This window comes from Ambystoma mexicanum, chromosome 4q, assembly GCF_040938575.1.
Source record: "Ambystoma mexicanum isolate Mex_15411 chromosome 4q, UKY_AmexF1_1, whole genome shotgun sequence".
NCBI lineage: Eukaryota > Metazoa > Chordata > Amphibia > Caudata > Ambystomatidae > Ambystoma > Ambystoma mexicanum.
This window is the reverse complement of record NC_090928.1, coordinates 383,351,137-383,365,223: the sequence shown is the minus strand read 5'-3', so window position 1 is coordinate 383,365,223 and position 14,087 is coordinate 383,351,137. Positions and strand designations below refer to the sequence as shown.

The following is a 14,087-nucleotide window of genomic DNA, read 5'->3' as shown; positions in this document are numbered from 1 at the left end:
CGTGTAGGTTTGACTTTCCTAGGAAGGAGTGGAGCTACCAGATTGATGGCGTTGGTCAGCCTACTGGCATATAGGTCTGCTAATTCTTCAGGGTCAGTTATGTGAAGGGATTCTGTGCTGAGGGGTTTGAGGTATGGGGGAAGGATTCTTTGGACATTTTGCGGGTGCTGCATATACAGGTGTGGGTAATGAAGGCTGGTGGCTGTTTGTGCAAGGGAAGTGAGAATTTTATGATATGGTGGTCAGACCAAGGGCAGGTGGTGTTGGAGATGTTGATGATCTGACTGTTGAGGACTGGAGTCAAGTCGAGAGTTCTACCCTTGTTATACGTGGGGGAGGAGATGCAGTGCACACAGCCGAACTCTGTTAGGGTCGCGGCTGTACAAGTGGCTGAGGGATCTTGATAACCTAGGTTGAGGTCACCTAGTATGATTCTTGAGGTGGGTTTAATGTCATCTAGAGTTGGGATAAGATTTTCCCCGAATGCATTGATGGGTCCTGCCTGGTGGTAGAGGATGTGCATGGTGATGGAGTCAGTAGGTGTGTTGGTAAGTTTGAGGTGTTCGCAGTGTTCATCTGTGGAGTTGTTAGTGTAATTTGGAGGGGGGGGCCCTATAGATAATGGCGACACCACCACCTCTGGAGTCAGGGCGGTCACATCAAAGTATAGTGTACCCTTCAGATATGGTCAAGGCGGGCCAGAGGTCTGTGAGAGCCATGTTTCTGTGATGGAAAGGAGGTCTAATTTCTGTTTGGTGATCAGGTCATTTATGTCCAATGCATGGGTGGGCAGTGACCTATCATTTATGAGGGTGCCGTGGATCTGTGGGTGGGGCTGCGTTATCACGAGGGAGTAGTCAATGCTGTCTTCCTTTGGGCCTGGGGTAGGGCTGGCTGTGTGCATGGGCCCTTCTGCGGTCTTGTGGCCTGTACTGGTGGTAATGCAGATTGGGGTTACTGAGTGAGGCATGGTAGGTTGGTGGTGGTGGTGGAAGAATACCGGCGTTGGTAGACTAGGTTTCAATAAGGGCCTTGGGGTGAATGAGGTGAGGTCATTGGTAGTGGAACTGGACTGTAGGCCAAGGTGGATATTTCTGTATGCAGTGGGTGCAGGGATGTGGGCAAGGGGGGGGGGAGCGCTCATGGTCCGCATGCCCAGGCGTGAATTCCTCCTATCAAAGAGGCATGGGGATGCTGCATTGTCCAGGATTGGTGATAGCAGGTAGGTTGGCCGGGGAGGAGTGGTAGATGTAGTTGGTGGTGTGATATGCCTCCATTCGTGGTATGGCCGGTGCATAGCATACTGGTAAAAGGCAACAGCTGTACCGTTTGATAATGGCCCTAGCAAAGAGAGGGCATTACTGACGGGCTGTTAATACAGGGCACCAGTGTCTGCTCAAATGAATGAAGAAGAGTGTGGGTTGCAGCAGCCACCACAGTGCTGGCTTTGTGCGATTGCGTAGACTGGGACAGGAGAGGGAAAAGGACTGTGAGCATGTAGGAGCGTCACATTGGGGGGGTGGGGAGAGAGAGATACATTGCGGAAGTCGGCAAGCAACAAAAATGATGGCCCCAGGGAGGCTGAGAGTGAATATGGAAAACCGGCTTATACTGGCAAATGTAGTTTGTGTCCTGCGTATTGGTGCTCCAACATTTCAAGGGTGCTCATCCGTACATGGCTCAATGTCTCTGGAGGATATTTTAGGGGCAAGACAGCACAGAGCAACACAGGTTCCATCCCCGGGTCTGCGCTTAGAAACCTCTTGGTATTAAGCGTGTTATAAATAACCAATCATAATGGTACTCTAGTTTTATTAAGTTCGAACATATCCCAAACTGAATCTGTACTGCTCTGCTTCAAACCGTTCTCCAAATGTTCCAGGTATGAAGTTAGTTTCCTGGATCCTTCCAAATTGAAAGTTGAAAGAAGCACACAAATTAGGGGTCGTTTCTTCGTTTTGATTCATTGGTATCTAACACTAAATGAAAACAATATGCACTCAAATAATTATTTCTGGATATTAGTTGGTGGTGTAAGCGCTGCCTATTGTCCAACATATTGGCATGGGAAGGGATAGGAGAGAGATGGGATACAAGGATGGACATATAGCCTGTGGATGTTTGACTTAAAAACGCCAATTTTAATGCTAGTCCTCATGGCTGTGCCTACCCAAGACACACACCACTCTGATCTCTTTGAACTAGCTATGTGCTTTTAAGGGGATATTTCTGAGCAGTTATGAAATGTCATGGTTTAATTGAAGCTGCAAACCAACTACTCCTGCAATACTAATGTTTTACCCAAGTCTATCTTCAGCCACTTGATTCATACGCTGTGTTTGCTGCATGTGTTCCTTGCACTGAATTCCTGTTAAAAAAATGCATTGGGGGTGGGTGGGGGGCACAACTACATAGTGGGACCTACATACGTTTTTCGTGCTGATCGACAAAGTCTGGCACAACATGAGGAACAAGGAAATACAATTTAAACTGATCCAACTTATCTATTATACTCCTGTAAAATGTCATGCAATGTAGCTGGTGAACACTCATGTGTGTTGGAGAGGATGTGGTCGAATGGGTATGATGGGTCACCTGTTTTGGACCTGCCTCAAGATCCTTCTGGTCTGGGAGATGATACTTTCTAAGATCTGTGAAATACAGGGAGCCTCACAGACTGCAGCACCTGTTTCAATGCTCTTTGGCAGAGGCGTTGCTAGGGGGGGGCTAAGGGGGGTGTATAGCCCCTGATCTTTTAGTTGTAGCCCCAGATAGAATCTCAGGAGCTACAACCAAAAGGCTAGCTAGCCCCCAGTCCCGACAGTTCCGACATCAGCATAGCCCCGGGTCTTTTCCAGACCTAGCAACACCCCTGCTCTTTGGATTGGGAGGTGGAAGAATGGCATAAAAATGCTCCCGAATGGAAGCTTATACACACTGGTATTCGCAGCCCGTAAGGCCATGCTGATGAAGTGGAAGGCGGTAATTCCACCAAAAAGTGAATTATGGGAAGACCTCCTGTCAGACATGCTCGCATGAAAGGAGTAGCTACGGTAACAGAGAACTTTTTTAAAATTGTGATATGGTTTCGAAATCAAAATCCTTTCACAGAGAAAATAAATTCAGACATCTCCAATAGAAAACCTACAAAAAGAATACAGTCATTTAAACTTTCAAATTGCAGTAGCAGCATGATCAATTAGACGCGTTATCCAACTGAAAAGTGATCTCTGCGACATCAAATTTCACTGGTACAGTACGTTTAGTATATAAAGCCATTAATCTAGTCATGCCCACTTAGACATTACATACGTCAATACAAATATTCATGTATGCATATCCGGCTGTATACAAGTATAAAAAATCAAAGCAATTATATAAAAAAAACGTTATTTTGGAAAAATTGATAAAGATGTTGCTGACAAATATTGTACCTGTTGAAATTTCAATGAAAAAGCTTTACAATAAAATGCAATGGCAAAACTAACAGTGAAGGCTTTTGTGTAAGCATTAGATAGGTGTTTGCCAGGCACTCCTGTGATAAACCAGGCACTAACACCATTTGCCATATGTTGCCATTTTATGACCAGGTAGAGCCATTATGGCGGTGGCTGGAAAATGCATGTCCCATGCCTATACAAAAGCCAGAACTGTTTGCCAATACTAGTTAGTCAGCTGTATTAAATGTGTCATTTTGCTCGATGGATTTACGTGCAAGTTGATGAGACATAAATCGGTATTTGGTGATTACTTGTTTGATTGGGTGCATCAACATTTATGGGACCAATTGTTTTTAATCTTTATAAGCACTTCCCAGGCTTGCTTCTGCCCGCTCAGTGCTTCGCCATTCTACCATGCTGGTGTGACAAGAGATGGCTTGAGCGGACTTCAGAATGTTTGATACATTTTTGTTTGGTGAAGGAAGATCTAAATCTAAAGTCGGGGATGGATATTGCTGCAATGTTTTTTAGCGCTCGTAAATGAAGGTTAAATGGGTAGCATGCAGAATGCTTTCAACAAGATTGGTATATTGATTAAAGCCTGATTTAACAGCTCGCTTTCTCCCCTCGGAAACATGGGTAAAATAAGCCAGCTGCTGTCTAAGAGTGCTGAATGTCCACTGAGAGTTCACCATCTATCATCACAATATGGCAATGAGAGGTGTTTTATGTTGGTGTTAATTTCCCCCACTAAATCAGTAATTATTACAATCCTGTCCCTGCTGTTTACCCTGCAGCTGTTTTTCCATTTGTCGAGAGAGCGGGTGTTCTCCGAGGACCGAACACGCTTCTATGGTGCTGAAATTGTCTCGGCCCTGGACTATCTACATTCTGGGAAGATCGTCTACCGTGATCTCAAGGTACACAACATTGCAGTCTCGTTTTTTGTAAATTTTGCGTAGGCTATGGGGACAAACAAAGTAATTATAAAGTTGGTCAATTAGACTGGAGCATGTTTTGGAGAGAGCGCACTGGCGGATGATACGCTGCTTCAGGAGGTACTGCACACATGTTGAAGCCAAGTTTGTTTACTAAAATGTGCATAGTTAGTACATTCGTGCGTTTGGTCCTGAAATTTAAATCCTGCTATTCGTTGGGTTAAATACCATTTTAAAACAGTTTGTTTAAATGTGGTTTCCTCCTGACAATACGGAACGTTCCAGTTGTGAGGAAAGCATGCTTTTATAGGGTGTGTTGTGAGTCAGCCGGTACCATCTGAGCAGAGCTGAAAAGATTTTAAATGCAGTCCCATATTCAGGAGGAAATGGTACGCATTCTTTGCTGCTGTAAAAAGAAGTGTTCATTTTTCTCATGTATGCTAATTACCGACGACCTTCGCGACTCGATTTAGGTTGTGACGTCAGTATTTTTTAGTGAACACGCAGTCCCCAAGAGATACATACAATTCATTTTTAACAAACATGCACTTGTAAACAATGTTTACTCCGGTTTCTCCTTTTAGCAGAAGTCGTTGTGTGACATGGGAACAACTTTGCACTCTAAAAAGGAGTCAAGGTTATCTATAATATATTTTCTAATCAGATTTCCATAATGGATATCCCAGGTTATCAATATAAAAAGTACCTCGTGGCTTGATTTTGTATTGCATTACTGACTGAAAATATATTTGATCTATTTCGGTAACCAGTGGCATGAAGTATACAATGAAGCTGGTTTGGACTTAGACCTGCACAGGTACCATTGTTCATTTTTTTACTTTGGTGGATTAGGTGTTGCAAGCTACACCTATACGCTGAAACTATTGCATTGGAGTAAAGATAGGGAGGAATAGCATGTGAGGTGGGACACACAGGTGGTGTTTGGTTATGTGGCCACCCATTGACTCTCCATGGCCATGCTAATCCCTATAACCCAGTTCCTGCCACTATCCTCCTCGCTCTATTCATGCCTTATCATCAAACGTTGCACTCAAAATGTCTGTTAGTGTTTTTTTAAAGCAGTCTTCTGCGAGTTAATGCCTTAATTGGAGTTGTAAACAGGCTATTAAACAGCTGTAAACAGGAGACATAGCACCAGACAGCACTGCTAGATCTAAAAAAACAAATGGATACAGTTAGGGGTTCAGAAAAACTATGCATACTGTTACTATTCGGCCTCTGTGCGGCATTCGATTTAGTTGATCACAGCAAATTGTGCCTAACACTAGTAAACAACCTCCAATTCTCCAAAGAAGCAACCGCATGGATCAAATCATTCCTCTCAGATCGCACCTCTAGAGTAGCTATAGATGTTTCAGATGACCCCATCCCAGTACCACTGGGAGTCCCACAAGGTTTTTAAAAAAAATATAATTTTATTAGTTTTTACAACAAACAAAACATAACCAGCACACCCGACATTTTCGGTTACAAGCTTCTTAGCATACATTTGGATATTATGTATTACTGTCTTCCCTCCCTCCCCCCGCTTTAACTCGAGCTTCCACCTTAGTTTATTGGATTACCCTTCTTTTGGGGTTAATCCCCTTTGCGGTTCACGGATGTGTCATATTCACTAGAATTGCCGTGGGAGGATCTCGACAATGTGGCTACCATTTGTCTCCATGCTATCGGAGGTCCCACTTCGTTATCCTCCCCTCTGCTGGCTGCCTCGTGCCATACTACTGTCTCGGCTTCTGCCCATTTCAGGAGATCATTCCACCATACCTCTAGTATGGGTCTATGGGCTGCTTTCCAGCTCATGGCTATTCTCCTTTTGGCCAGGATGTAGGCCAGGTCTTTGAGTTTGCAAACGTGTTTCAGGTTGCGTGGTCTGGTAAATCCCCCCCATCATGCATGCCCATACAGATTCCACATCTAGCTTGATTCCCTTTTCAGATAGTTGTAGCTTAACTTCCTCCCAGAATTTTCTCACCTCCTGGGCACGCCCAGAACGTATGGATCATCCTGGCATCTACCTCCCCGCACTTGGGGCATTTGTGTTCTTCTTTACGGGGGTCATGTATGCCCTATGGGTGACATATAACTGAATCTGCTGCAGCCTCGCATTCCTAGACACCTTTTTGTGATATCTCTGAGCTCTTTCCCACTGCCTGTCCTGCATAGGTTGTCCCGCTTCCTCCTCCCAGTCCTGTCTCAATTGGAGCAACTCCTTACCCACTCTGGACATCAGCAGTTCATAGATCTGGGATGTTTCGTGCCCTCCCTCCGAGATATCATACATCGTTTCTATGGCAGTGTCAGGGTGTTCTGCTAGTGTTATTTCGGACCACGTTTCTTTCACCCGTTTAATTATTCTAGTAATGTGATATATTGTCCCATATGTACCCCAGTCTCGTCCAATGCCTTCCCTTCTTGCCATATATCTCCCAGGGTCACTAGGCCTACCGGCTCCCAATGTTTGCGGATCCCTTTCCGCAGTTTCTCATCCACCCCACATAGCGCAACAAGTGGCGCCTGCGGGCAGCATGGGGTCGGGTTTCCCATAGATCGACACGCTTTGTGCCATGTCTTCCAGCCCAGTTCCAGCAATCTCGATCGCCCATGCAGCTCTGGTTTGGGTAGCCATATCAATTCTTTTAGGAAAAAAGGGTCGCATTCACCCTTCAGCAATCTAGATTCTGCTGCCTCGTCTTCCGACAGCCACCTAGCGACATATTGTAACTGCTCTTCCAAGTGGTATATCTCAAAGTTCGGCAAGTTTATGCCCCCACTGTCATACGTATTCTGTAGTTTCCATAGGGCCACTCTATTTCTGGAGTTGTGCCACAAAAAACCTCTACATAATCTCTCGAGTTTAATAAAAAACAGTTTGGCAAACGTGTCGGATGTTAGCGAAAAAATGTAACAGCCTAGGTAGGACCACCATCTTGAGCAAGCCCGCCCTTCCCACCATGGCCAGGGGGAGCTTTGCACTGAACCCCATGCTGTTTTTGATTCCTTCTACTGCTCTCTCCGTGGTATATTTGTGCTCGTCTTCAATCGTGTAATATATGTTAATCCCCAGGTATCTGAATGTTCTGGTCTCCCAGACCATCTACAAAATAGGTAAGTTCTCCTATGGGACTCCTTTGTACCTCCCCAAAGGGAACATGCATGATTTTTTTTGGTTCACCGCTATGCCCGACAGAGTCGCGTCGCCCTCCGTCACCTCCAGGATGTATTGCAAGTTCTCCTCTGGGTACTGCAGGTATAGCAGCATACCATCCGCATACAATGATATCAAGAGCGGTCCCCCCTTATTGTAGACTCCTATTTCTTCGTACTGCTGTCTCAAACAGATTGCTAATGGTTTTAGCGCAAGTGTGTACAGCATTGGGGACCATGGACAGCCCTGTCTCGTGCCTCTGCTAAATTGCCATTTGTCTGAAATAATCGCTCCCGTTTTGACCCTGGCTGTTGGGGAGCTATACACCATTTTCACCCACCACAGGTACCCTGGTCCCATCCTGTATTCTTTCAAGACCGCCATCATCCAAGGCCACCTTACGGAGTCAAAAACTTTCGCTGCGTCTATCGAGACTATTGCTATTTCACTTGGAGCGCCCTCCACCTATTCTATAATATGGTGGAGCCTCCTGTGATTATCGGATATGCTTCTACCTGGGACATATCCGGTTTGATTGGGGTGTATGAGTTTGTTTATTATCCTCTTCAGTCTATTCGCCAGTACAGCCATGAGAATTTTACTATCCTGGTTTAGCAAGGATAGGGGTCTGTACGACCCACAGTCTGTGCTTGGCTTGTCAGGTTTGAGGAGTGGAATAATCATCCCCTCCCTCAGAGATTCCGGCAGTCTCCCTTTCTCGAAGGCCTCGTTTAGCATTGCCAGTAGCGGGGGGAGCACTTCTTGTCTATACGTTTTATAAAATTCACTAGGGAGCCCGTCTGTCCCAGGGGATTTGCTCGTGGGCAAATGTATTACCACTGTCTCCAATTCCTCTATTGTGATTGGGGCATCTCGGTTTTCCCTGTCTTCCTCATTCAATTTAGGTAATCCTATGTCTTCTAGCGTCTCCCGAGTCTCCTGCTCTGCTGTCTCCCCTGCATCTTCATAGAAGTGTTTATAGAATCTAAGGACTTGGCCCGCTTCTTCCGTTATCTCCCTAATCGCTGATCTTGGTGTCTCATTCTTGTATAGCCATGCGAGCAGCCTCCCCGATTGATCTCCCCCTGCGTGTTGTCTTTCAATCTATTTTTTGTAATTCAGGTTGCATAGCCTCTGCCAGAGCCCACTACAAGCCTGTTGTAATTGGCTCACCTGTTAGGCGTCTTCCTGTGAGGTGCCCCCCTCTTTTCATAATTACTTCTAGTTTCTTTTCTGTCTCCTGTAACACTCGCACTATACCCCCTTGGAGTCCTCTAGATTTAGATATGGCAGCCCGCTCACTACCACCTTGAAGGCCTCCCATAGGGTTCCCTCTGACTCCACGCTTCCTGTGTTATTTTTCGAAATAACCGATTATCTCCTCCCTTAGGTCCTCTCGGAATGCGGTATCCTTCAATGCCTTGGCTCTAAGCCTCCATGTTGGGATCCTGGCTCTAGGGGGCTGATGTCGCCACGTCAGGACCAGAGGGAAGTGGTCCGATAATATTCTCGCCTTATATTCTGAACCCGTCATTTCCCCAGCAAGTTCCGAAGTGGCGAACATGTAATCCAGTCTCGTGTACAGGTTGTGTGGGGCGGCATAGTATGAGTAGTGCCTATCATTTGGGTGTTGCTGCCTCCATATATCTTACAGCCCGAAGTGTTTCAGCAGAGCTTGTAGCGTTTTCGCTGCGAGGGTGAGCTTATCTAATTTGGTGTCTGACCTGTCCATTTTGGGGTTCAGCGTTCAATTGAAGTCCCCACCCCATATAACCGCACCTCCTATGTGGGGACTGATTTTACTATATAGTGTCTTAAAAATAGGCCACTGTGTCTTGGTTAGGGGCATAAGTATTCATAATGCACAGTTCTCTGTTCTCTAACAGCCCCTGAATCACTACCATCCTCCTGGGCGGCTCCACCGTGGCCTGTAGCATCTGGAAGGGCACATGTGGCGCCACCCAAATGATTACTCCCCTGCCATATGCCGAATACGTTGCTCCTATGGTGGTCCCCCTCCACATTTTCTTTACCACCTCTTGTTTCTCTTTGGTGAGGTGGGTTTCTTGCAATAAGGCTATATCCACTTTTTGCCTTCTCAGGTTCATCATTACGTTATTTCTCTTCAGATAGCTGTTGAGACCTCTGACATTCCAGGTTACTATTATAAGGTCTCCCGTTGCCATCCATATCCTGTCCCTTCTACCTCCCTCCTTGTCTTTCCCTCCGAATGGCTTGGCGTGGATGTGAGCTCGTTCCCTGTCTAATTTCACCATAAAACCCCCAACTACGCCCCACCCCCCAATCTCCCCAACTGAATTCACTGCACACCTCCCAACTCCCTCCCCACCCATCCCGTTCCCAACTGTTGCCCAGCTCCATCCCTGGATCTCAGGCTATCCCTCATTTGGTCCTTTCTCGGTGTTGCCGATATTAGGAACCCAGCAGGGAGTTACCGATCTATCGGTAACCTAACTAAACTATCTATGGGGGTGTGAGAGCGAGCCCATCATGATTCCTGCAATTTTGTACTGTTGCGCCATGCCCGGTCATATCTATTTATTCAACCCACCTCATGTCTATCCCAGCTGGCTTCTCCCTAGTTTATATTCAAGTCCCAGTGTCTGGTTTTACAGCACCTCGATTACTGCAGTCGCTGTCTTACTTATCTGATCCGTCTTCTTTCTGGTTGTCTGTTTCCGACGGGCAGTTCTGGGCATCCACCACTCTGTCGCGTCCTCAGGGGTGTCAAAGAACAGGGCTCTGTTTTTGTACTACACCTTCAGTTTCGCCAGATACATCAACATGTATTTGTAGCCCGCCTCTCAGTCTTTTATTCACTTACCCATAGTTCATTCGTCGTCTCTGTACCAAGAGTGTGTAGTCCGGGTACGCTGTAATGTTCGCAGAAGCCCTTTGTATCGTGCCGCCTTTCCGGAAGTGTTTTAGGATCTTTTCCCTGTCTCGATAATTCAGGATTTTGGCAATTATGGGTCTTGGGCAGGGGAGGGGGGGGCTCCTGGCGGTGGCTTCTTTGTTAAGGCTTTGTGCGCTCTTTCCACTTCAAATCCTTGGGTGAGCGCCCCGCCCCCTATTTCTTGCAGCAACATCGTCTCAACATAGTCCGTTGGGTTTGATCCCTCTGCGCCTTCCGGTAGTACCACGATAAGCATGTTATTTCTCCGGACACGTCCTTCTGCTTCTTCCGCTCTATTTTCCAGGTTGCTCACATGTTTCAGGATGTGGATCTCCGATGCATGGGACACGTATGCAGCTGTGTTTGGAGTCGCTTCTTTTTCCAGTTCGCCTGTGCGCTCTGCTAGCGCTCTGACATCTTGTCTGAGTAGATTCACTTCCTCCTGGACTGCGCCAACTCTGAGTTCGAGTGCTGCCTTAAGTTCAACCATGGCTGACTCAAGTTTAGTTTCCCACGTTAGTTTCAGGTCCGCAATCGCCTCCAGGATCTGCTGGTCTTTGCGCACTGGGTGGTGTCCGTGGGGGGGGGGTTTCTCCTTACTCCTTGCCCCTTCTGTCAGTTGCAGTGTTCTTGCGTATTCCTCCAACGTGGGTTGTTTCCCTTTGGTCCTCGTCTGTTTGCTCGCCATCTCAATGTTGTTGTGTGCCTTGATTCGGGTTATTGCGAGTGTAGTCTCCGGCTCGTCAGGTCTGTTGTGTAGTTAACAGTGGTTCATGAGGGAGGCTTTGGTTTAAGACAACATGTGCTATTTGTATTTTCCCACGAGTGGGTTGTGCTCTCCCACATCTTCTGGCTGCTGCCACTACTATTGCCTTTGTATACCGGCCTTCATTGGAACGTTTCACCGCCTCTGCTCTTTAGGGTTTATGGTCCTATGCCGACCTTGTGTCTGACCCGTCAATTCTTTGCTGCGCTCCTTGTTTTTGCTATAATGTGTCTACCAGTGACTTGCATTAGCACCCTTATGTCCGTGCCCTTAAATCCGCTTCCAACCTCAGCACAGCATGCTCCGTTATTGTTATGCCGTTCGCTATATGCGCATTCCTCCCCACCCATCCTGCTCTCTTCCAGCTATCCCAAGTTGTGTCTGGAGTGTGCTGCCTATCCACCTTGTCTGGTGTTTATCATGGATCTGTGGGCAGAGGGTACATTGGCTGTGTCCATTTATGATTCATGCCGCGCGCCATTCCAGGGCTTTTCTTTTCTTTGCTCTCATGGGTTGTGCGCTTTGCTTCCTCTTCTGCTTTGCGATTAGGCGGTAGTATTTGAGCTCGCCCCTGTGCGGTTTTCCTCCCTTTTTTGCAGTGTGCTGTATGGTTTATAGTGAAAAGACCGAAAAAAAAATATTGAAAAAAAAGGTCGAACCAAAAAATCCCCCCAACCTCCTTTCTTCATTTTTTTTTACTCCTTTTTTTTACTTACCTGACCCCAAACATACATATAAATAAATAAAAAATTCGATTTTTTTCTTTTCGAGATTTTTTTTTCGAGATTTTTGTCATTAGATATTTTTTTTCGGCCTTTTGACTGACCACTGTGCTGTATCTATGTGCACCTTGTCCGAAGGCTCTGAGGACCTGCGCTTTCCAGTTGCTTCCCATTGTATTTGTGCACTCCTTACCTATTGGGAGGTGGTCTAGGGGAGTCAGTTTGCAATTCCACTCTGTTGGAATAATAATGCTCATACAAAACTTCTCTTCGCAGCCCTAGAAGCAATGGGAGTATTATACACCAATTTCGCCGACGACACCCACATACTTATCCCGATCTCAGGTAACCTCGAACACGACACCATTATTGTGAACAAGATCTACTGCATCATCCAAAATTGGATGGCAGCAAACAGCCTCTGCTTAAATGGGGAAAAAAACGAAAATTCTGATAGTAGGCGCTCCAACTAAACTAGCCAAACTTCACCCTAAGTATACAGCCATAGTCATCGATGCCACCAACATCCCCATATCCAGCCAAGTAAAAACTCTAGGCGTTTATCTGGACTCAAGTCTTACCATGACTAAACACATTAGTGCCCTGTCATCATCCATGGCATACACTGCCAAACTCATTGCACTCAGTAGACCTTTCCTCTCGCAACAAAACTGCATCACTCTCGCTAGAGCCCTCATACTTGCCAAGATCGATTACTGCAATATACTATTACAAGGCACCTAAAAATAAAAGTAATAAATTGCAACTATTGCAGAATAAAGCACTAAGAGCAGCTCTAGGCATAAAAAAGAGCGAACACATATCGCAACACAGAAGAGGGGCGCACTGGCTTCTTATCCAGGTGAGGATCTTCTACAAAACTCTTACACTTACACATAAATGTCTTACAGGTAATGCACCTATTTATCTTAACAAAAGTATCAGCCGCAAAATCGCCACTAGAATTCTGAGATCGAATAACAACACACTCCTATACATTCCGAGATTGAAAAATAAAAGATCAGGCAACGCCAGTTTCCCAATAGTAGAACAGAACTCAGAATATGGAACTCCCTCCCCAACCACATCAGTAGCGAGCCCTCATTAATCAAATTCAAGAAACTCCTCAAATCCTGGCTATTTAACAAATACTAATTGTTACAGACAACCAGGGACTCTTCAGCATGCCACTGCCCATTTCTTCAATAACCTTATAGTTAATCCCAGTGATGACTATACCAACTGCATGCCATGACCCCTCCACAAAACTAAGAACCATACCTAAGGACTTAAGCCCACGTCTGGTTACCTCATTTTTGTAACTTGTTGCCTTACTGTATGTTTGTAGTGTCTATGTAGAACTTTATACTCAATGTAACGTGTATGTAACTACAACCAGGAACTATATTGTAATCGCAACTTCCAAGATGTATATGAAGTACTCATGTATAATTACACTGTGATACCCAAAGATTTGGGCGTACAACAAATTCAATAAATAAAAATAAAATAAATAATACTGGTGTAATAATGTCTTACAAGGTCTGCCTTCAGCCACTCGAGTTATAAGCACTCTGAGTGTCCTTCAACGAAGTCCTGTCAAAAAGCATTGGCAAAGCTAACTGTTTTGCATTGTGTAGAAGCATTGGGCATTTGCCAGGCCACTGCTATTAGATGCCCATGTACTCCACCTTTTTGCACCTGCATCAATGGCCAGTTAATACTATTACCGCTGTGCCTGTCAAGTGCCCTTTCCATGCCTACACAAAAGCCAGAACTGTTGGCATTGGCAATGCTTGTTTATTATCAAAAATGTGTTGGTGTATTAAACCTTTACAAAAACTTTCAAAGCAATATGCATTGGCTGAGAAGAATTCATTAGCAATAAAATATTACAATTTAAAAGACTGCGGTAAACTCGTAAATGTTTACAGCAAAAATGTAACATCAATAACAATCCTGTAAAATCTAAAACAGTCAGTATGTAGAACTGGATATTCCATTATATAACCGAACATGTCAGCGGATGCTGTCATTCTTATGAATTCACATATAAGTGTGTGAAGCAGACTTTATCCTTAACCACGCTACAGGAATTAATATCAATAAGACATATTTGAATAACTACATTTAGA

The 14,087-nt window shown here is 45.3% G+C and overlaps 1 protein-coding gene across 2 annotated transcripts in view; it reads left to right on the top strand.

Annotated features, from left to right (window-relative positions):
• Nucleotides 1-14,087, top strand: part of AKT3 (AKT serine/threonine kinase 3) — a 2,870,184-nt gene that overhangs the window by 2,214,292 nt on the left and 641,805 nt on the right. For both annotated transcript variants that reach the window (XM_069607962.1, XM_069607961.1), the window contains one exon: nucleotides 4,238-4,360. In XM_069607962.1, coding sequence (XP_069464063.1) covers nucleotides 4,238-4,360 — 123 coding nt within the window. The remainder of the gene's footprint in view (nucleotides 1-4,237; nucleotides 4,361-14,087) is intronic.